The 20,941-nt window shown below is 43.5% G+C and overlaps 1 protein-coding gene across 2 annotated transcripts in view; it reads right to left on the reverse strand.

Annotated features, from left to right (window-relative positions):
• TNIP3 (TNFAIP3 interacting protein 3) overlaps positions 1-9,011 on the reverse strand; it is a 40,259-nt gene extending 31,248 nt beyond the window's left edge. For both annotated transcript variants that reach the window (XM_071555074.1, XM_071555073.1), the window contains exons 1-2: positions 8,924-9,011; positions 2,071-2,156 (exon numbers count right to left, since the gene is read on the reverse strand). In XM_071555074.1, coding sequence (XP_071411175.1) covers positions 2,071-2,156; positions 8,924-8,926 — 89 coding nt within the window. In that variant the 5' untranslated portion in view covers positions 8,927-9,011. The remainder of the gene's footprint in view (positions 1-2,070; positions 2,157-8,923) is intronic.
• Between the last annotated feature and the right edge of the window lie 11,930 nt (positions 9,012-20,941).

Here is a 20,941-nt window from a genome sequence, read left to right on the forward strand (position 1 = left end):
AACAGCATCATTCCCTTCTCACTTGGATCTTCTGCTAATTGTACTACCAAGCCTGAATGTCTTCCTGATGGACAAGGTTTGGGCTGAGTTCAAACCTCAGGAAAGCCAATTAAATGATTTCCCCCAGCTTTGTGAGGCTGTAAAGGAGCCGTGAGCGAGCCACAGATGGCTCTGTCCCTGGGGAAGCAGCACGTGGAGCGCTGCCACCCAGCCTCATCACCCAGGGCTCACGGAGCTGCGTGAGGATCACTGGGGGAACGGGAACTGAAGTTCTACCATGAAAATCCATCATGGAAAGCTCAGCCAGGCAGGGCCACTGAGCAGCGTGTGCTTTCTGAGCCGATGAGTTCCCCACTGAACACCACACACACAGAAAGCTGAGAGGAGGTGGCAGGAGGGCATGGAAAGAACTGAAAACTAAGAGTTAAAAGACCAAGAAGGGGGAGAGATCTGGATGTTTTCAAGTCTCACTTTTTTTCTGTGAAGATCAGTATCTAGAACAGGGCAGTCCCGTGGTGTAAAGGAGAGCGCTCTGGACTCTCAATCCCAAGGACCTGAGTTCGAGTTTCAGTGGGACCGCCCCTGGCATTAAATGCCTCCCTGCCATCCCATCCCGTCAGATCTCGGATGCTCAGCAGGGTCAGTACTGGTTAGTACCGGGTGCTGTGACAGTCCAGAGGACTTCACTGGCACTGTCCAAGCTCACTCGGCCGTGGTAGATGGACCTTGGGACTTAAATGGTGGGGCCAGTTCTGCGCACGCTGTGCCTTACCTAAAACATCCCCTGCGCAGGCTGGAAGGGCACACCCACGTGGGGACAGCCCTGCCCAGATCTGCATTCGGAAAGTCTGGCCATACAATACATACAGTATCTAGAGAAGGGCCAGCATCCCTTTCAGGACACTTTCCTATCGTCAGGACATTCCTTTTTGCAATGGCCTCCCTCCCACGGCCCTTTTTTGCCCTACAAACACAGCGTAAGCACCACAGGTCTATCCATGTCTTACATGTACTCATTGCTGTGGAAAACTGTGATTCTGATGCAATGCAGTGCCATTGCTGACACTTTTAACTGGTCCTTTACATCACTATTCTTTCTTTTTGAATCAGGCATCACCACAAACAGCCTCCCACTTCAGCCTTGGCCAGGATGTGGATGGTTCACCCAAGCCTCACTGACCTGGGCTCTCAGCTGGGCTGAACCTTTGCAGGAAAACAAGTCCCTGATTCATTTTGAGTCTCTGTCTCCCACACAGACCTGAGATATCTTCAGTGATCTACTGACAGCACAGGCAGAATAAACTGATGAAAATCGTTTGGAATTGCAGCCAGGAAATTTCACGCAGTAGGAGCTGAAGGAGGACAAGCAGCTCTGTTAAGTCAGGCCAACTCCAGGGATTTTATCAACAGGCAGGAACCTGGTGCCTCCCTCCCTTCACAGAGACAGGGTGGAGGCAAATTACAATGTCTTGGATAAATGGGAAAACCCAAGGGATTCCCAACCCAGTTATTTCACAATAAACTCACCTGAGACAAGATGTTTATTTACAGGAAGAAAGTAGGGTAGGATATTATTTCTTCCCCAAACAACCTGTAGTTACCTTAAAGCAATTTTTCTTTTTCTCTCATTTTCTAAAATCCACACACTGTACTTCATGCTATCAGTGTTCTCAGTAGAACTAATAGAACTTTGTGAGGCAGCAGGTGCCCAAAGAGGTTGTGAAATCCCCAGATACCTGGAGATATTTGAAATGCACCCAGGCAGGCCCTAAGCAGCCTGACCCAACCAGCCCTTCTGGGAGCAGGTCAGTTCAGATGGTCCCTTCCAACCTACACTATTCCCTATTATTCTGATCTTCCAAGTACAGAAAATTTCCATATTTCACTCATTTAAACAGATGTCCACAACACAGAATAAAGAAGGGAAAAAAGTATTAAGCTGTGTTTCCAGAAGATAAATGGACACACAGGGAACACTTAGCCATAGATTTCCAACAATATAATGTAAATTGCCTTTTAAAAAACAAAAATTAAAGAAGTCTCCCCAGGTAACATTAAGATAGTTAATACCTTTCCATCTCAACACACTGATGGAGGCAAAACTCCAGAGGATCCTCTGCATCCTTATTCTTCCTTTTGAGCTGCTCACAGCAAATCTATTAGGAACAGGGAAAGAAAAAAGCAGACTTTAGGGAGAAGTAAAGAGATAAACAAATTAAGAAGAAAAAGTTAAGAATCCAAGCTACAGTGAGAAGAGATAATGGTGTCTTTCTGTATTTCTATTTTCTTCTTCATTCATAAATGGTTGACAAACAAGGCAAGAATCTTCTTCCTTCCCAGCACCATCCTCTCTTTCATGCATCACTGTGTCAGGGACAGTTCTGCCAGGGCAGGAGCAACAACAGTCTCTGTGGTGGCAAAAATCTACCCAAGGAACAAACTGTCAGCAGTTGCAGGAACATTGAGAGCATTGCAAAAAACGAGTTTCTATTATTCATCCTAAAAGAATCCATTATCTTAAATACTTCAGGGTTCAAGCATGTCCTCACAGTTGTCCAGAAAATTCATATGCTCAATGGAAACATCCAGTAAAATTACTTCTCCAAAATTAAGAGAATTTGAGCAATGACTCTGATCTAAATCACTTGGAGAGGGGAAGAAAGGAGCCATGTGTAAGTTATTGAGCATGAGGGTGTTGTTCAAGCATTCTACAAGTTCCTAACAAGCTTCCCTCCAGTCAGGGCCAGTTACTGCCCAGCACTGAATTTCCAAAGCAGAGAAGGAAAACAAATCCAAACAGTCCACATTAAGATAATCCCTTAACACTGGAGGTTTTGGATTAAAACTCCAAACATGCAAAAAACAAACACCACCTCTCCACCACAAGTGGGAGAACAGATGGTCCAAGGAGTGAGCCAACACCACCTCACCCACAGGAGCCATCCCTCCCCTGTGCTGCTTGGGGACAGCCCTGGGTTTGTTTCCTCAGGCTATGTGGGACACCTCTGGTTCATCAGAACAAGAGCCCACAAGTCTTATTCTTCTCTTTAGATCCACATGACAAACAACATCAGTGTGATAGTTGCTAGAATTAGAAAACTGACCTATGTTAAAGACAGCAATGTGACCACTGAAATAAACTGGGGAGCCATCAAGAGCTAAACCTGCTATTTATAAGCAAATAAGTTTTCAATTACAAGTCACTCTTTATTGGTAACATCAACTTAATGTGAAACCACAGCTGACCCTTTTATAGAACCCATGCTGCTTCATCTATGTGCAGAGCAGAAATTTAAAATGAAAGGTTGCCAGCAGAAGATCTGAGGTGTTTGGCATCCCTCCCCCACTCTTAATTCCAATTCCTGCAGGCATTTCACACATTTGAAATGCATCTGGTAATCACTAATTACAAGGATCCTATTAAGGGAAAAAAATGTCAATTCAGTTTCATGTGAAATTTGATTCCAGCTTGTCCAAGTTTTATGAGTGTGTGTTTGATCATAACAAAGTCACATTGAAGTAGGGAAAGCTGCATTCCATTGAAATCAGTGGGAGCTGCAGACTCTGGGGACTAAATGAGGATTAAGCCTTATTTTGGAGTGCTTAAACTTGGCTTTCAGGTGTCCAAGCTTAAAAATATTAAATTTGAAAACTGCTGACCTGGAATGAACACTCTGTACCAGCACTGAAATAACAACAAGAACAATAAGAAAATGATAAAGGAAAACTGATCATAATTTTCTGAATTCAAAACAAACAAACAGAAAACCCAAAACGCTGCAGAACTCAGATTCTCCTCCAGCTCTAATTCATCCCACTGAGCTGTGACATGTGAGCAGTTTCAGGTGTATGTGCCAGGCTGGGCACAGCACTGCAGTCCCCGTGCTGAAACACTGGCCATGTTAAAGGGATGCAGGTTGGATGGCACTGAAAAGATGACACCCATTGTAGCTACAGTAAAATTAAAAGTGAGCAATTCAGATCTATATAAGATCCTGTAAGACTGAAGCCAGCCTGCACAAATCCTGTGACACAGCTATCAGCCAGAAGCAGCAAAGAGCTCAGCTGCTGCTGGCTGGTAGGGAGGAGGGTTACTCCACAAGAATTCACATAGTAGGAATTCACAGGATTCTGCAGGTGTGTGGAAACAGCCAGGATAAGTTACTATAAACATGGGACTTGTGAGATTTGGGGTTTCTAGTGAGGTGGTGTGTAACTCTTTTTAGCCAATAAGCTGTAGTTCTAACCCCTATAAACCGTGTGCTTTGTGTAATAAGATGTCATCACTCTAAATCTCATAGGTTTGTTGTGTGAAGTCCTTTCTCTCTGCCATATATTGTTTACTTTAACCCGTGGTGGGTAAGAGTCATGTAAGAAGAAAACAGTGCTCTGAAAAACTAAAAGAAAAAGAAAGCAGTGAAGAACACAGAAATAAAGATGTCTTAGACATGTCCCTTGCTGGTCCTGCAGTGCCAGGATGGAGAGGCCGTTCCAGGGGCTCTCTCACGACCCGCACTGCGGGCGCTCCTGGTTTTCCATGGCCCTGCTCTGCCAAGCCAGGGAGGAGCAGGGAGAGGAGCTGCCGAGCCGTTGGCCCGGCTGCACACCCAGGCAGTGTGAAGGAGCAGCTCTGCAGAAGCCCTGCTGCTCACCCTGCTGGGGTGGGGGATGTTGGACATGTTCTGACTCTTAGTCATATGTAGATTTGGCAGCGACATCCAACCCTCTGCCCGTGGACCCGAACGAAAGAGATGCAACTGCCACGGTGCCACGTGCAAGTGTCTGCCATTAGCACAGCCATAAGATTTTACAACTATAATATGCAATATAATGCTGTAGCTTTTTATTAGATTGGGCAGATTGAAGCCAAGATGGATAAAATTCAGCTACTTCAAAGAATTTAAGAAGGGGTTGTAATGGTCATGTAAAGGATTGCTCAGAATTACATAAATTTTCTGCTTTCTGTCAAGGCTTTTAAGAACAGGAACACCCTGAAGTAAAACAGATTCAGTTCTGGTCACAGATTTATGGGGTTTTGCAATAATTGAAAATGTTTGCTAAAAAGTGTGTAAAATTTCCTTGGTGCTCACCCACCAAATTTATCAGGGCTCCAAGCCCTAATTACTCCCCAGATATACCCTAACAGGCCAAAAAAACCCACTTTTTAATTGGAGTATTAATTTACATTAAAAACCAATTTTCCACAATAGAAAAAACACATTTGGAGAGAAACAAAAAACACATCACTCAGGAAAGACAACAAGACTCACTAACTCTAATGAAATCTTAATTGCAAAAACAATCACAGCCAGACAGGCCCTCAGCAGGCTGGTGTTTCAAAATGTTATGCAAAATGCATTTCACAAATGTCTGTGTTGTAAATGTTAAATCCTGCACCGCTCTTGCCCCATTCTCCTTTTCTTTCTCCAAGTCTAGTTCCAGCTTAAGAGCTCCTGATGTTCCCAAGCCTTTGATTGTTTCCCCCAAACCTGCTCAGTAATTCACTTGTTCTTCAGCTGTACCAAAGCAATGTTTTGTGGGGTGCAATGAAAAGTGAATGCCATAAACATGCCAGCCTAAAAGAGGCAGAGAAAGGAAAGGAGATGTTTGGTTTTCCTGCCCAGATCAACACAGTGATTCCATTTTACAGACCACCAAGATAACTGTGCCAGTGGAGGGAGCAGAAAGCACAGCATTCCAAATAAATGGAAGCACATGCTAACAAATTACACACAGGGAATAAACCCATTAATAGGTTATCTTTCCAGTGATACCAGCTTTGCATTGTGAAAGACCCAGGGCCTGTCACAGCCAGGCTGAGTAAACATCCCTCGTTCAGGCATTGCCCATATTGCAAAACAGCTCCCAAACAAAGTGGAACATCCATCACCATCAATGCTGTTGGTAAACAAGCCAAGTTACAAACTGTCTGTGTGTGGCTGCTGTGTAGGAGGAGTGGGCAGGAGAAATGCATTATTACTGTAAATGTGACCAAAATGGAAGAACAACCCGAGAAATAAAAGAGCATTTGATAAAGGAAAGCCTAAGCAACACTCAATAAAACCAATCTAAAACTGGAATAAAGATTTCAAGGCTTTTTTTGCTCTGAAGAAATCAAACATTTCACATTTCTGTGATCTCCTCCTGCCTGGCCATGCCCAGGCTTGGTTCTCAGAGCAGCACTGGCAGTGCCCCCAGCCTTGAACCAGCACTGCACTGCATGCCTGCTCTCTGCTGAAAATGCAGCTCCACTCAGGCAGAAGCTGCCAAGGGAGAGCCACAAACACAGCAAGACCTGACAGTTCTCTCCCTCTCCTTGCTATTTCCTCATAGAAGTGCTGAAACTTCAATACAAGACAATTTCTAAGCAAAATCTAAAATCTGAAGCTTGATTTTTGCCAAAAATAAAGAGTAGTTGCATTCCTCAGTTCTGCCTTCTCTAATTTGGTTCAGATGAAATGAAACTGGTACCTGCCCCTGTGTGACGCAGGAAGATTTAATGCCAAGTATTTAAAACTGATCCCACCACTAAGTACAATTCTCCTTGGTGGGGGTAACAGTAGATTCCAAGCAGCAATCCCCCCAAAGAATGAATCACAGCTGCTCTCCCACAGGGCTCTCACATCCACAACTGCATAAACAGTCCAGTGTATGAGGACATCTAAGAGTGAGAAAGTTATACCTCGATGAGTATTAATTCCTTTTACAAGTAGAAATCAGTGCCACAAATGATACCAAAAAGCAACCACAGTCATGTTCAGGCTCGGGTGACAGGCTTAAGAAGTGACCAGAGGAAATCACAAATATCGTCTCATCAAGCCATAAAAATCACACACAACATAACTCAGAACACCCTCAATACTCCTCTCACTGAAACCAAAACCCTTTATTTTTAAAGCATTTAGAAGAAAGCTGTTCTTCATGAGAAAATGGTTGATTCAACTGAAGCCAATCAGTGTAGACAGGTCTGGGTGCAAAGTCCATGATACATTTATTGTGCAAAATTTCCATGGAAATAAGTTGTTGCTGACAGAATACAATTCCAAAACCAAATACAATTTATTGATAAAATAAAGCCCTCAACAAATAATATCTTTGATTTGTTTAAAATTCATTTATCAAGCAATCACAGATCTGTCAAATATGCAGAAATCTGCCAAGTACACAGATCTACACAAACCAGTTATAACCTATTTAATGGGATAGTACTGCATGAGCCTTTCCAATGGCATTTTCTCATTATCTGTATCCAGCTTTAATTAGCACAACAAATTATTTGCAGATGGACAAGATGGGAAGGAAGTACTTAGATATTTGCTGAATGCCAGTTCTAAATTATGCAGCAAAAAATGGTTCTCTATTATTATTCATTGCCAAAGTAGGGATAGGATAAAATACACAATATAAAATACAGGTGTGAAAAGGAAAAATGCTGCAGAACAAAAGATTAATAACCATGATATTCATTGCCAGTGCCCAAGATGTTTTTGCTGAACAATTTTTAATAGAGATGTCATTCCAGGGAAACTGTGATAAGAAAGAGAAAGGAATGAACTTGTACAATTCAAGCCAAAAGTTAGGCTGCATTAACTCCAATCACTTTGGAATTGAGTCTCTGCAGTGTAATAAGGGAGAACAAGAGATAAAAGTTAGGCTGCATTAACTCCAATCCCTTTGGAATTGAGTCTCTGCAGTGTAATAAGGGAGAACATTGCTCCAAGTACAGGACCCACGTGGCTGAGAAGGAAGCCAGGCTGGGAGAAGAGAATTCAAGACAGGCAAGCCCACCTACAACTATCTGTGCACCTACAAGAAGGGAAGAAAGGCTGAATTTCAGGCTCCCCTGCCAAGCTTCAGAATTCCAGGACAAAGGGAAAAGAGAAAGAGCCCATAGAAAGGCAGGAAGACTCCAAATAGCCAGTAACAAAAAATCATTGGTGTTGCTTGGCTGACAGGAACACCAGCTCTAAACAACTTGGCATATACGTTGCTGTCCATACGCTCCAGTGCTCCCACACTGCTGCAAACATGGCCCTGCTGCTGCTGGAAATCTGTACTCTGGCAGCAGCAGATCATGGTGCACTGAGGATGCAGAAGCAAGCCAAGGGAAGAGGACCCTTTAAGAAGCCCTCTTTCTCTAGGATTTGCTGGGATTGTTTTAGAATCCTTATTGACAGTTTGAGAGGGGGGAAGTAGGGCAGTCTGGAGCTCCCAGAGCTGTCCTCACACAATGGGCATGTGCCCTCTGGCAGCAAACAACACCAATCCTGAAAAAAGGTTATAGCACTGTGGCTCTGAGAGTTCCTTACTCAAGGCTGGAATGCAACAAAACTTCTTCTGAGATGCAGCATTAATGCAAATTTGCAGCAACAAGGCAAGCAAAGTGTCAGCCAGCCCAGAGACAAAGCCCAGCCCCAAATGCTGAGTGCATTATAGAGAACAATTTGACAGAACCAGCTAAGGGAATCCTGTGCCTGCTCCAGTAGCACGGGGAACATCCCAAACTCTGTGGAAGAGGTAAAAATTCCAAAGGTCTCAGCAGAAACACTATCCAAGAAAGGAACGTGGGTCAAAGCCTGTACAGGTACACTAAAGCTTTCTGTCACTAGATTTACCCCAAAATAACTGGTAGACATAGTCTTAGTGCTCTATATGGCAATAATCCTTTACTATTGCTCTACCATTCATTGCCCAGCTTCATGCAGGAAAAGTAAGCAAAAGAAAATTCCTATAGTTATTCTATATAAACAATATGAAGAAATTAAAAAGCTATACAGGGGAAAAAAAGGCATCCTTAAAGTATCAGGTTTTGGATTTGAGGTCTTTTGGGTAGATAAGCAAGGAAAAGAGGGACATGACTTCGTTGTGAGGGTAGGAAGAGACCCACTGACACAAGCTCCAAATGAATGCATAAGTCACTCACCATATTTAGGGAAGGTGTCCGTCTCTGTACTCTTGGTCAGGACATGCTAGTCTCAAATAAAGGCTCTCTGAATCAAATGAGAACTAAGTGGTTTGGAGGCAAAAGTATAAGTGTATATATATAGATCTCAAGTTTTAACCTACACCCCAGGCTTAGGGAAACCCCTTTCTTAAAGTCATTCTACCATTGAGAGCACATTCATCTCTCTCAAGAAAACACAGCCCACACAGATCTACTTGAAAGCACTGCTGGTGAGAGACCACAGAGGATTCCCTCTCGTTCTTGGGCTCAGCATGGAACAGCGACACAACGTCCCGCCCACGCGCCAGCCCCAGCGGCTCGGTGGGAACAGCGGCGCTCGAGTGGAAAAGCTGCATCAACCCCAAAGGCTCAGAACACAAATATCAATCTAGAAGCAGAATAATTTACTGTAAGGGGCAAATAGGTCAGGAACCCATTTCTAGGAATGCATTTTGATTCGGATTTATTCTGAAGGCTTCCCTTGAAGAATCAGCGCTCGGTTCGACCAGCTGCAGTCCCCTCCTCAGCAGTGACATTCAGCTCTGCCCTGACCAGAAACACTCCACTATCAGATCTGATTTTCCTTCTGATGAAGAGGGCAGAGAGAGGTGAAGCCTGCAGAAACCCCTTCACCCAGACAAGAAATGATGCAGCATTTTCAAGAATATACTATTCATTTCAGCCTACAGGCCACTGCACACAGGAGTTGATTAATCAGGTTTCACAGATGATAAGAGTTAACATTATCATGCTGTTGTCTAAAAGTGAAAGATTCATGACAGGCAGGTTCAGAAAAACGTTCATCTCTCAGCCTGATTCTTGTATTGGTTTCGGTTTTGACGACAACAAAACGTCTGCAGTTCTGCAGCAAGGAGTAGAAACCATTCTGAGATTTTTAGGAGATTCCTGCTGTCTTCTGGGTTGGAAATACTAGTGATCCAACTGCCCTGGGAACACTCATCCTCCTGGCAGAAATATCACAGCTGCTCAGCAGAGCAGGGTGGATCTTCTGTCAGAGCATTTACACTCGGCTTCCCACGTCCACACTGACAGCGATCAGTTGCAAATTCACGTCCAATTCACTGCAGTCTTGTTAAAACAAAACTATTCTGGAGACATTTGCAATTATAACAGAGGAAACAACAGGCCAGGGTCAGCATGTGGGAGACCAAGGTTCAATCCTTTCCCCTGCCCTTGCCTTTCCCTGAAGGAGTTCAACAGTGTTTGAGCTCCAGGAGAAATGTTTTAACTGCTGGAGTTGCAGGGTGATTTCTCCAGTCTTTTGCAATAGCAATATTCCACTACATAGGAAGTATTTACTCTTACTTTGTTGGAGATGTTCATGACTGCAGTTTAATGGTTCAGGCTTTTACCAACAGAGTTCAGATTTACTGGCTGACTGGTTAAAATAAATTTAAAAAACAGCCCCTATGGCACCAACATCCTCCACTCCTCAGACCGGTGTCCTATTCACTCAGCTCCACAATACCAACTTTTTTTAACCCCCACCTGTAGTTTAATTTTATACAAGCATTTATAAAAGGCAGAACAGCCTCCACAGGGGAGGTTTGAAAGCAACCCAGCAGCAAAAGCTCAGTAGCAAACTGCTGGAGCACTGTCTGGGAGGTGAGTGACACCTGCTCAAATCCTTCCAAGCAGCAAAAGAAATCAAAGCCCAAAGATACATCTCTGAGAAGAAACATTTTTCCCACTGGATGACTGAGTAAGAGGGGAATAACATTAAATCTTATTCAGTAATGCATTCACAAAACAGCACAACAAATTCAGCCTTCCATGTTTTTAGCTTTCACTGGACTCAAACAAACACAGCTTTTGACTTTTGACTAACTAACAGGCTAAATTTCTCTGGGACTGGGAATAGTTCAGGGCACAGTGGTTGTCATTTTGTCATCATCTGTCAGCTCAGCAATGATGGGTTAAATTAAACCTTCCCCTGTGTGCAGTTCCTGGTTTAATGTCCATCCCCTTTCAACTGAACCACGGTGGTTTCTGCCAGGGAGGCTGGAAATAGGCAGTTTTCTCCTCATGCAGGACGAGGCAAAGCCAGGACTGCAAAGTCTTTAAGGTCAGGTGCCTTTTCTCTGGAAGGCTGGATGCCATCCCAGGAGCTAAGAGAGGGGATGGAACTGTGGGCTCTCCCCCCTTTTCCTGCTAACAGCAGCTTCACAGCCATCCTGACTCAAACAATTACAGTGTTTCTTAACTCCTCTAAATATTGATGATAAAAAGTATTGACATTTTCATCACAGCAAAGCAGGCACAACAAAATGTTTTGTGGAGGCAGAGAAAAGCAGTCAATGGAAAAAACTGAAGGGGGAATCCCTTCTCCCAACCTCCAGTGGAAAATTGTGGGGGTACATCAGAAATCACATATGGCCCTTTTTACCTGACCTCTCCACTCCCCCCATTCAGAAGAGGAAAACCCCTTTGGCTACACCACACATAAACGAATAATGAAAATTTCATTGCTTCTTATGCATCCCCAAGCCACTTAGCCAGAGAGAGGCCAAGCTGGATGGCTGCCATTCAAATTATTTTATTGTCCACTGAAGAACTGCTTGTTTAGGGGCTTTCCATTGGGGAAAAATAAGGAAACGAGTTAGAGAAAATTTAATATAACGCAAAGACAGCAGCTTAAAGTTCAGGATCCTTGGTGACTTGTAAGGGGCTTAATTGCCATGTAAGTATTATTCACCAAAGACCACTACAAGGAAGAGAAGTTAAAAAAAATAAAAGCAGTTCCAAAAGTGTTCAAAACAGTTTGGAACTGCAGTGTTCTGGAGAGGAAGCTGAAGACAGACTTGCTGTCCAGAAATGTTCTGGGATATAGTTTTAATTTCTTCTTGGATACCTCCCTCAGGGCACTGGGCACTGCCTGCAGTGACAGGCAGACCAGTGTTGCTCCCTGGCTGTGTGCACTGCCCTCCCCTCTCCTTGCTGCCTGAATGAGAACTGCTCCCACGCACTTGGGTTTTCCTCAAGCTGAAATACCCTCTGCTGCTGCCCTCAGAAATAGCTGGGCTTCTCTCCTCTTTTTTTAGTTATGTATTTCTCAAACAGGTTCACATGTGGCAGGTCAGTGAGACTGCCAGGCCCAGCTGTCATGTTTTTCAGGCAACTAAACATCCTAAGGTGAGGGTGTCTCTTATCCACACTTCAAACAGTATTAAAATATATTTTTGTGCTCACAGAAGTGACTTTCTGAGGGAGAAAGATGCTGCCACCCAGTTCTACCCTAAATTTCAGTGAACTGCTTTGATTTTAGTTTGGACTTATACAGCTTTTGCCTGAGATGTATTAAAAGTCAAGGCACTTCCCACCCATTTTGTTCCTGGTCCCTCTGTGGTTTTACTGCTTAGCCATGAATCGAAGACCACCCACGATAAATTCTCCCTTCCCTATGGACAAACTGGAAATGCCACAGCTCCTTTATGAGGTCTTAGATGGCAACTCTATGAATTCTTTATTTTTACTTCAATGTATTCTTATGCTCTTTCACCAGATTTCCCTGAAGATGTTCATGAAGTTGATACAACAGCAAGTGTGTACAGAGGTTTTACAGCAGCAGGTTCCTGCAGAACCATCACATCCATCACGTCTGCCAAGCCCAAAAGCTTTAAGCACACAGTGCCAAGGAAGTGTGACTGTAAACCTGTTTTTCTGGGCAATAAGGCCACCTGGTTCCCCAGCTGGTTGCCCAACCCACTGGTTCCTACTACTACATTTTTGCCTGAAATATTGCAGTGTTTAAATTCTGGTCCAAACTGGAATAAAACCTGATTTTAAGCATTGTCAGAATCCTCCAAGAGAATGTTTTTGCACTGACTCCAGAAAGATTTCTTTCCTACCCATTCTTATTTTCACCTGCTGGCCAATTAACCAGAAAAGTCAGCCCTGAAGTTATACTCAATTTACTACTCTCTACGTCAGTGAAATCTTAGGGCAACATTTAGTGGTTTGACAGAAAAGTGACCTTTACCTCATGGAGACAGGGTATTTTTGGATGAGGCAAAGCATTTTCACCCAGATTCAGGGACTGGCATAAACGGCAAGCTGCAGACACTTTGCTGCCTTTGCTACTTCTTGGCTGAGCTATAAAAATAAAATCAGACACAGAGCCCAGCAGGACAAGAGGGCACGGGCTTAAGCTCTGCCAGGGGAGGTTTAGGTTGGATATTAGAAAGAAATTCTTTACAGAGAGAGTGCTCAGGCATTGGAATGCCCTGCCCAGGGAGGTGGTGGAGTCTCCGACCCTGGAGGTTTTTAAGGTGAGACTGGACGTGGCACTGAGTGCCATGATCTGGCAATAAATGTGGGGCTGGATTAAGGGTTGGACTTGATGACCTTGGAGGTCTCTTCCAACCCAACTGATTCTATGATTCTATGACTTAGAGTTCCTGGTCTCTGATTTTCCTCTCAGCAGCAAGGAGTGCAGTGAGCTACGGTGTTCCACTAGAACAGAGGGTACCTCCACAGAAAGGGGCAAGAAGGGAACACAGTGATACACAACAGTATAAACCACTATTGTCCAGAACAGCCTCTGCCTTGAACAGTCAACCTTGGGAGATTACCAGCAGTACTAGAGGCTGCACATCCTCAGCTACAGGAGCTACACAAGTCCGTGCTCAAAAGGAAAGGGAAAAGGAAGCAAAGGAATAAAAGAAGGAATTCTGATGAGCTGGTGTTTGCCATCACTACATAGGGCTGAGCACCCTCACCTGGGTGTGCAGCTCACTGAGGGCAAACAGGAAGGGAAGGGATCCCACAGGAGGTATCCTGGTTGTTGGTGGACAGGAGGAAAGGCCCTTTGGAGCAGAGGAAGGTGGGGAGAGGTGACACATCTGCAACATTTCAGATGAGAATTGTACCCTATGCCAGCTTCTCCGGAGGACCTGTTGGTCTATTTGCAGCCACAAGTATCCATGAAACACTGAAGCAGAAGCTGTTCCCCCACCCTCCCTACAAGGCACGTGAACTTAATTTTCCCTTTTTGTGAAATCATAGAATCACAGAATCAATTGGGTTGGAAAAGACCTCCGAGATCCAAGTCCAGCCCTTGGTCCAACTCCAGTCCCTTTACCAGATCATGGCACTCACTGCCATGGCCAATCTCAGGTTAAAAACCTCCAGGGATGGGGAATCCACCCCCTCTCTGGGCAGCCCATTCCAAAGCCTGACTACTCTCTCTGGAAAGAAATCAAAAGTATTGTCTGCTTACAACTTTGCTGTATTGTTGTTCAAGTGTGTGGTAGAGGTAATAACCACACTAGAGAGAGCTCTCTCATTGTTAGAGGCCAGATCCAAATATTCCTAAGGCAGCTCTCCCTCACATAAGCATGCAGACACACACACACAAATCTATAAAGGCAAACACTCCTATATATTGTCCTACAAGCAAACTGCCTCAGAGCTGTTTCCTGTTACCAAAAGAAAGGACTATAAAAATGAAGGAACTCCTGATCTTAGGCTGCTATTTCCACCTCACATGACCTCAATTTTATGGAAACTGTACCCTTGTGTTATTTAGATTTTACTCATAAAACATAGACAGAGGCAGTGTATGGGCATTGGGGAGCAATCAAGAAAAATGTAAAAGTTCTTTGAACAGCAAAGGAAAAAGTTGTTAAAATGATTAATTTTTATAAATTATGTAAGGAAAAGCCATTTACTGTAGTGGAGATAAGGTCCTTTTTTTTCCTCTTTTATTATTTCCTTTAAGAAGAAAAAATGAAAAATGTTCTTGGAGCACTAGGATGCTTAGCAGACTAAATTTTACTTCTCTTATGTACTTTCCCAGCAATTACAACCTAGAAAAGACATTAAACACTGAGGATTGTTTTATAAAGGAGGGATATATATCCACCTATTAATTATAACCTTACTCTAAACTTTGCAGTACTTCTCCACATGTTCTACTGTTAAGGAAGGCTTAAACCACAGCAGAGTGCCAGGGGGTCTGATAAATATCCCATTCCTACCTTTAAATCTTCCAAATGTTTGTTAGTATTCAAGTTCAGTTCAATCTAACCTCAGAAAAAAGCACATTCAGCATTTGCAAAGTGAAGATGGACATTGAAAAGCAATTGAATAAACATGAGAGAATTATTCAGAGGAGACATTCTGCCACAGGAGAAAAATAGTAATGGTCATAGAAATAATAAAGAAAAACATATCCAAAATTAGCAGTTCACAGCCTAATCAAACTGCCAAGGTGAACTTAACAGGCTATGTAGAGGTCTCACTGCATCCATCAGACAATTCAGGGCATTGCTATAGGATTCTGAGTCTTCAGCATTAAATACCTTTGAAGACTCATAAACCCAAAAACCTTTTGGGGACTGAGGGATGGAGCTGTCAGTGTCCTCCCACTGAGCACACTCATCCCTGTTAGGAAGTTAGGAAACAACTGCTTCCTGAAGTCTAGTTCAGAGCAAGGCCCCTTCCAAGCATTCTTCCTAAGGAAATCCCCTTACCTTCTAAGAGTGGATTTTTAACTGTTCTTTTACTTACAGCATTAGTCAAAGGCTATGGGAAATTGTACATCTTTGTGGCTTTTATTAAGTTGCCTCCTTTCCAGCAATATGCTGTAAAACCAGTAATGAGACTCTTCCTAAACTGGAGTGTTACTGTGGCACTATCAGCAACCTCATGGTCCTGTACACACCCAATAACCATCACATCTCGGGAAATAACCACAGCCCTCCAAATCTTAATATTAAAAACATTGACACAAAAATGGCCTTTAAATGCTGCCTTTTGTGGTTTTGGGGTTTGCCTTGTTGTAGCCTGTAGCAGCTCTCAGGCTAACTCTGAAAACAAGGAAGGAAATCCAGAGGTGAATGAGTGTGCCAAGTAAGTGTTCAGTGGATAGACCTGGATGTCCTGCCTCCCTCTGCAGAGATGAGGGGGCAGGACCAAAGCCTACTTCCAATTGCAACCTCCATGTCCTGGCTGCACACCCACAGGCTTGGGAGTTCTTAAAAACTCCAGCACATGGAGAGCTGCAGCAGCTACTTCAGGCAGAAGGAAGTGTGAGATGATGGTTTCAGAAGATTGCAGCTCAAAGCAGCAGGGCTAGACCAGCAGGAACACAGAGATGAGGGCAGTCAGATTTATAACCAGAGAAGCAAATTGAGAGCAACCTTCCATGTCCAAAAGAAGCATTTTTAAAGCAATTCCATTTTGAATCCATAATGAACATATACACACACACACACAAAAACCCCAAAAACCTAAACAAAGTGTGCTTCTTGAACATTGGTGGAAACACAAATTATTATGGTCTGAGGCTGTTATTTGGTTCTTTAAGAACAGAACTCGAGATACACAACTGCTTTTCAGTTAGAGATTGGTTTTGATCTACTAAACTTGTAAATTGCTCACTTCTTACTGGCATTACCACTAATCCCCAATTTCATGAACAAAACCAGCAGCAACACCACTTGCTTACCCTACAACTCCCCCAAACTTTTCTGTTTTAAACTGCAACCTACGCAATGGAACAGGATTCTATTTTAGCAATAATACTATTTTATAGTTGGAATCCCCTTCATTTTGAAGCAAACAGCAGCAGTGACTCATCACAAGGCATTGAAAGAAAGGGGATTTCCTCCTGAAGTAAAGCACCAATGAACATCACAGAAAGCAAAGACCAGCTAAGATGACAGTAAAGACGGAGCCCAGGGAATCACTAAGGGAGCAATATCATAATATAAAAGAAATAGGAGCCATGGCTCTTATTTCAGCAATAGGCTCATGATCCAAACTGGATTTGTTATTCTAAAACCAAAACTAGGATGACGACACACCGACATGTGAGGCTTTGCTGTGAAACCCAGTTGAGTCAGTGCAGGGCTGCTCTCACCAGCCAGCAGTGGGTTTGCAGTTCTCACTTCATTCTATGTTCTGGCAGGGACAGAACCATCCTACCTGTCCTCTACAATATTGTACCTGCCAAAGGACCAGGCTTTAGTTTAACTGTTGCACAAGACAGTAGGAAAATGTCATCAAGCAGCAAGCCCTTCACCAATACCTGGGCTTCCTCTGTGAGTCAGAGCAAAGCCCCCTGCTCCTTTCAGTAAGTATCAAGGTCATTTTTGCACTTACTGTTTCTAGTAAAGATAAACTCCCCCGCAGAGTGAAAGCAGGAGGGTGGTTACAAACGACGTGGGTTGTTTCATACGTAGGCTGTACATAGGAAGAGGACGTCTCCCACCTTGAACACAAATGCCAACAATTAGGATTTTTAGTAACTGTGATGGGCCAGTGCAGGTTCTCACAGAGCACTGGCACACCACTAAGTTTGCAGCAGCATCACATTATTGAGGGGAAGATCAGCAGGGGTTGTTCTGCCACTGACCCACAGTGCTGCCTCCCCAAGTCACAACCATGTGTTTGGTTCTGCGCCGGAGCCAGATGGGAACTGCCCAGTTCAGTGGCCCTCCTGTCCCCCAACAAAAGGGGTTGCTGCTGACTGAGTGGAGCTGCTTTAGGCATCACCTCTGTACTGAGTGTGGCTGCAGAAGTTCTTCACTACAGAGAGGTGGGAAGGGGAGGCAACACCACCCAGTCAATCCATTCTCTGCCTCTGCCTGTGCTGTCAGCACAAAAACAAACACCATGAAGCTGAGCATCAAATCAAATATCTCACTTTCAAATGCAAGGCATAGAAAGCAAGAGATAAGCAGGCAATACTAGTATACATTGATTAAAAGAAAAGCAGTATGAGGGGCACCAAACAGCTTAAATTCTCCACAGCAGCTGCTGAAGGAGAACTGGCCAACAGTTCCACCAACCTGGCTGTGCAATCCTTATTACTATATAAATTAGAAGAGGTCAGACTCACCTGTTTGTAAAACTCTTATTCTTTGCATAGCAGAGTTTTGTGGAAGGCTTTTTAACAGAACAGGTCCTCTGGGTTGACTCCTGGATTCAGGTATTAGAGACCACTTTTTACTTTCCCCAAGCTCAGGTGGCCCAGAGCTTGCATCTACAGGAGAGACATGGAAACAAAGACAACTATCAATGGAATCAGGGGCATCAGTTAAAGGATAGTGAAATGTTGGCTAAAGGTCTCTAAATACTTGGTTTTGAAGAGAAAAAAAAAGTCAAGTTATTTATTTGAGCTTTTTTCCCCTACCAGAACAGCAAATTTTCCAAGCAGGACAACGAGCCATGTACTGAGTCCACCTAAATCGTGGCAGCTGCAACTGATTCACATTTTCTGAATGTCCTCCTCTCAAGGGAATCTGAAAGATTTATTCTTAAAGGTTAAATTTTATTTCTGGATAACACTATATATGTATAGCCACACCAATGGTGACGTGTGTAACACCTCAATGGATAAGGGAAGAACAGTTTCAACACGAGAGAGGGGATCTCTATTGCTTTTTAACTATAGGCAGAAGTTCAAGTGTACCCCATGGGGAGTATTTGGGCAACTTTTATGATCAACGATCCTTTCCGTTTATTTTTGCCTCAAAAAAAGTATAGACGATTCTGTCGAACATCCCACAAGGTGTCACTAGAGATGCATCGCCCAAAACTCCTCGGACACGCTCCCCTAGAGATGCTTCCCCTTCCTATGAAGGTTGAAAACGTGGACAGAAGGAGTTAATGCCTGAGAAGGAACATCGTTCTGCAGCGCTGGCCTTCAAGCTGTGCTAAGCAATGATTTGAGTGGTAAGTGAACCGAGGACAAACAGATCAATGGGAAATGCAAACTTCTAACGAGCTAGCTCAAAAAACGTGATGGGGTTTGCAAAGCAGCAGTCAGCAGAACTGCTGCCCCCTTTTCAGACTCCTAATACAGCAAAAGGAACAAAATCAACCACCAGCTCTGCCTCAGTTCCACGTTAATACCAGGAAAGATGTTTTGTCTCACTTTAGTTTGACCATTCACAGTTTTGTACCCATCTTTCACACCTACCCCTGAAAGATACACAGATGTTTTGCAAGTACCTGTTATCAGATATGATGGTGCAGTTATTGCTTAAGGCCCTTTCTATTGGACACAGAAAGAACACAGAATGAATTCAAAACTACTCTGTTGGACTAAAAAAATATATATATTCCCCTTTCTACCACCACCCATATTTCCCTTTCTTGGCAAAAAAAACAACAAAACCCCCAACATATAACTTGAGATAAGGATTAATTAACATTTGAAAACCACCTCTGACACAGAGCTCTCATGCAGAAATTAAATTCTAGTGCTTATTTTCTCACATTCTTTGAGAAATCTGTATAATTTACAGCCCTAGAGTATAACATCTTCACTCCCAGGTGAACAGTGCAGAGACACATCACTGAGCCAGCCCCCACCTGCTCCAAAAACTCAGGTGCACAGGGATAGTGACTGACTTTGGCTCCTGCCTTGCAGCCAGTGCTGCAGAAATGAGTCACCTCACCCCTGTGCCACACGTCAGCTTCCAAAGAATTCCCTGCACGATGCCAGCAGCCACGCCCTTCCTGTGATCCATAGGACTGACCTAAACTGATTCAGCCATTGCGCATTGTCCCTTATTTCTTTGATGGAACCCCTTGAATAGACACTTCCCCTCTATTCCATCCTTCAGGAGATGCAGGAAGGCACAGACAATCCATCAAACCTTTGCAGAGCAGCAGCAGGTCATCCAAAAGTGCACACTCTCAGTTAATCCCAGATGTGACTATGGTCCCAGCTGGAGCTGGAGTGTTTTATCCCACTGATTGGTGCATTAGGACCATGATAGCACTGGTAACACCATGTCCAAATACACTGCCCAGGAGGCATCACTTTACTCTCCCCAGCATAAGCAATTGAACCCTCAGATTAGTTCAGTTGGTTAAAACTTGGTTGTAATAATGCCAAGGTGATGGGTTCAATCCCCTGTGTGGGCCATTGACTTAAGAGTTGGACTCGATGATCCTTGTGGGTCCCTTCCAACTCAGAATAGTCTGTGAGTAACAGGCCTATTGAGCTGCTCTGCAGGGATAAGTGAAAACAAGACTAATTAGCACAAGGCTCCATGTATTTTATGCAGAGGTAGTTTCTCAACAGCTCAGGATCATGTGTCAGACATAAGTGAACCAGATACCAACAAGTGCAGCACAGCTTCTAGGAACAAACATTCCAGAAGCATTTGGGATCTCTAGGAGGCATTAAAAACCAGGAGGGAATATGATGGCTACTGCAAAGGCAGCAGGAGCAGAACAGCATTGCCCATAACCACTGGAACAGGCAACTGTGCCAGACTGCAGTATCACTGCTTTCCAAGAACATCCAACCCAAATGTACACCAGACTCATGGGACTACAACTTCCCTTCCTGCTGGCTGTGTTTTGGATCTTCTTTGTAGCTGCTGAATGGATTAATGGCTTTCTTGAGATTTTCTTCTTTAATCTCAAAACTCGGTAAGTTTATTTTGGAGGGAAAAATACCACAGGCTAAGAAAAGTAACATTTCTTTAATATGTTCCTTTAAAAAAAAAGAAAGAAAATAAACCACTGTTTGTCTTTTTTTCATATGATTATCAACTGTTTCCATTCAAAATAGCTGATTACTGTAAACCCAGCAAGTTTAGGTCACTTTGCAAACAAACCACTTTTGTGGCCACGGCCTTCTCTGCTCCTCCCACTCCATGAGTTAAGTGGGTTTATTCCACTGCAGACTTTATAAACACACACCAGTAACTCATCAAAAAACTTTACCATTTCACGAACACAGAGCAAATTATGACAGAGACTTTCCACTTTTTCTCATGGCTTATGTTACCTTGGATAGCCAGGATTCTTATCCCCCATTTCCACTCTTCAGCTCAAATAAGAATTTGTTCATTTGCTCTTGTATTTATGGACCTTTGACTTAAACCACTATGGCCAGGCTTTTGTTTTACAGCTGATCCTGACAAGCTGCTAAACTTGTTTCCCTGTACAAGGGTCATTTTTTTGCTTTCCTTAAACTTTAATAGGAAGGTTTTTCCTCTCCCTTTGAGA

This window comes from Pithys albifrons, chromosome 5, assembly GCF_047495875.1.
Source record: "Pithys albifrons albifrons isolate INPA30051 chromosome 5, PitAlb_v1, whole genome shotgun sequence".
Classification (NCBI taxonomy): domain Eukaryota; kingdom Metazoa; phylum Chordata; class Aves; order Passeriformes; family Thamnophilidae; genus Pithys; species Pithys albifrons.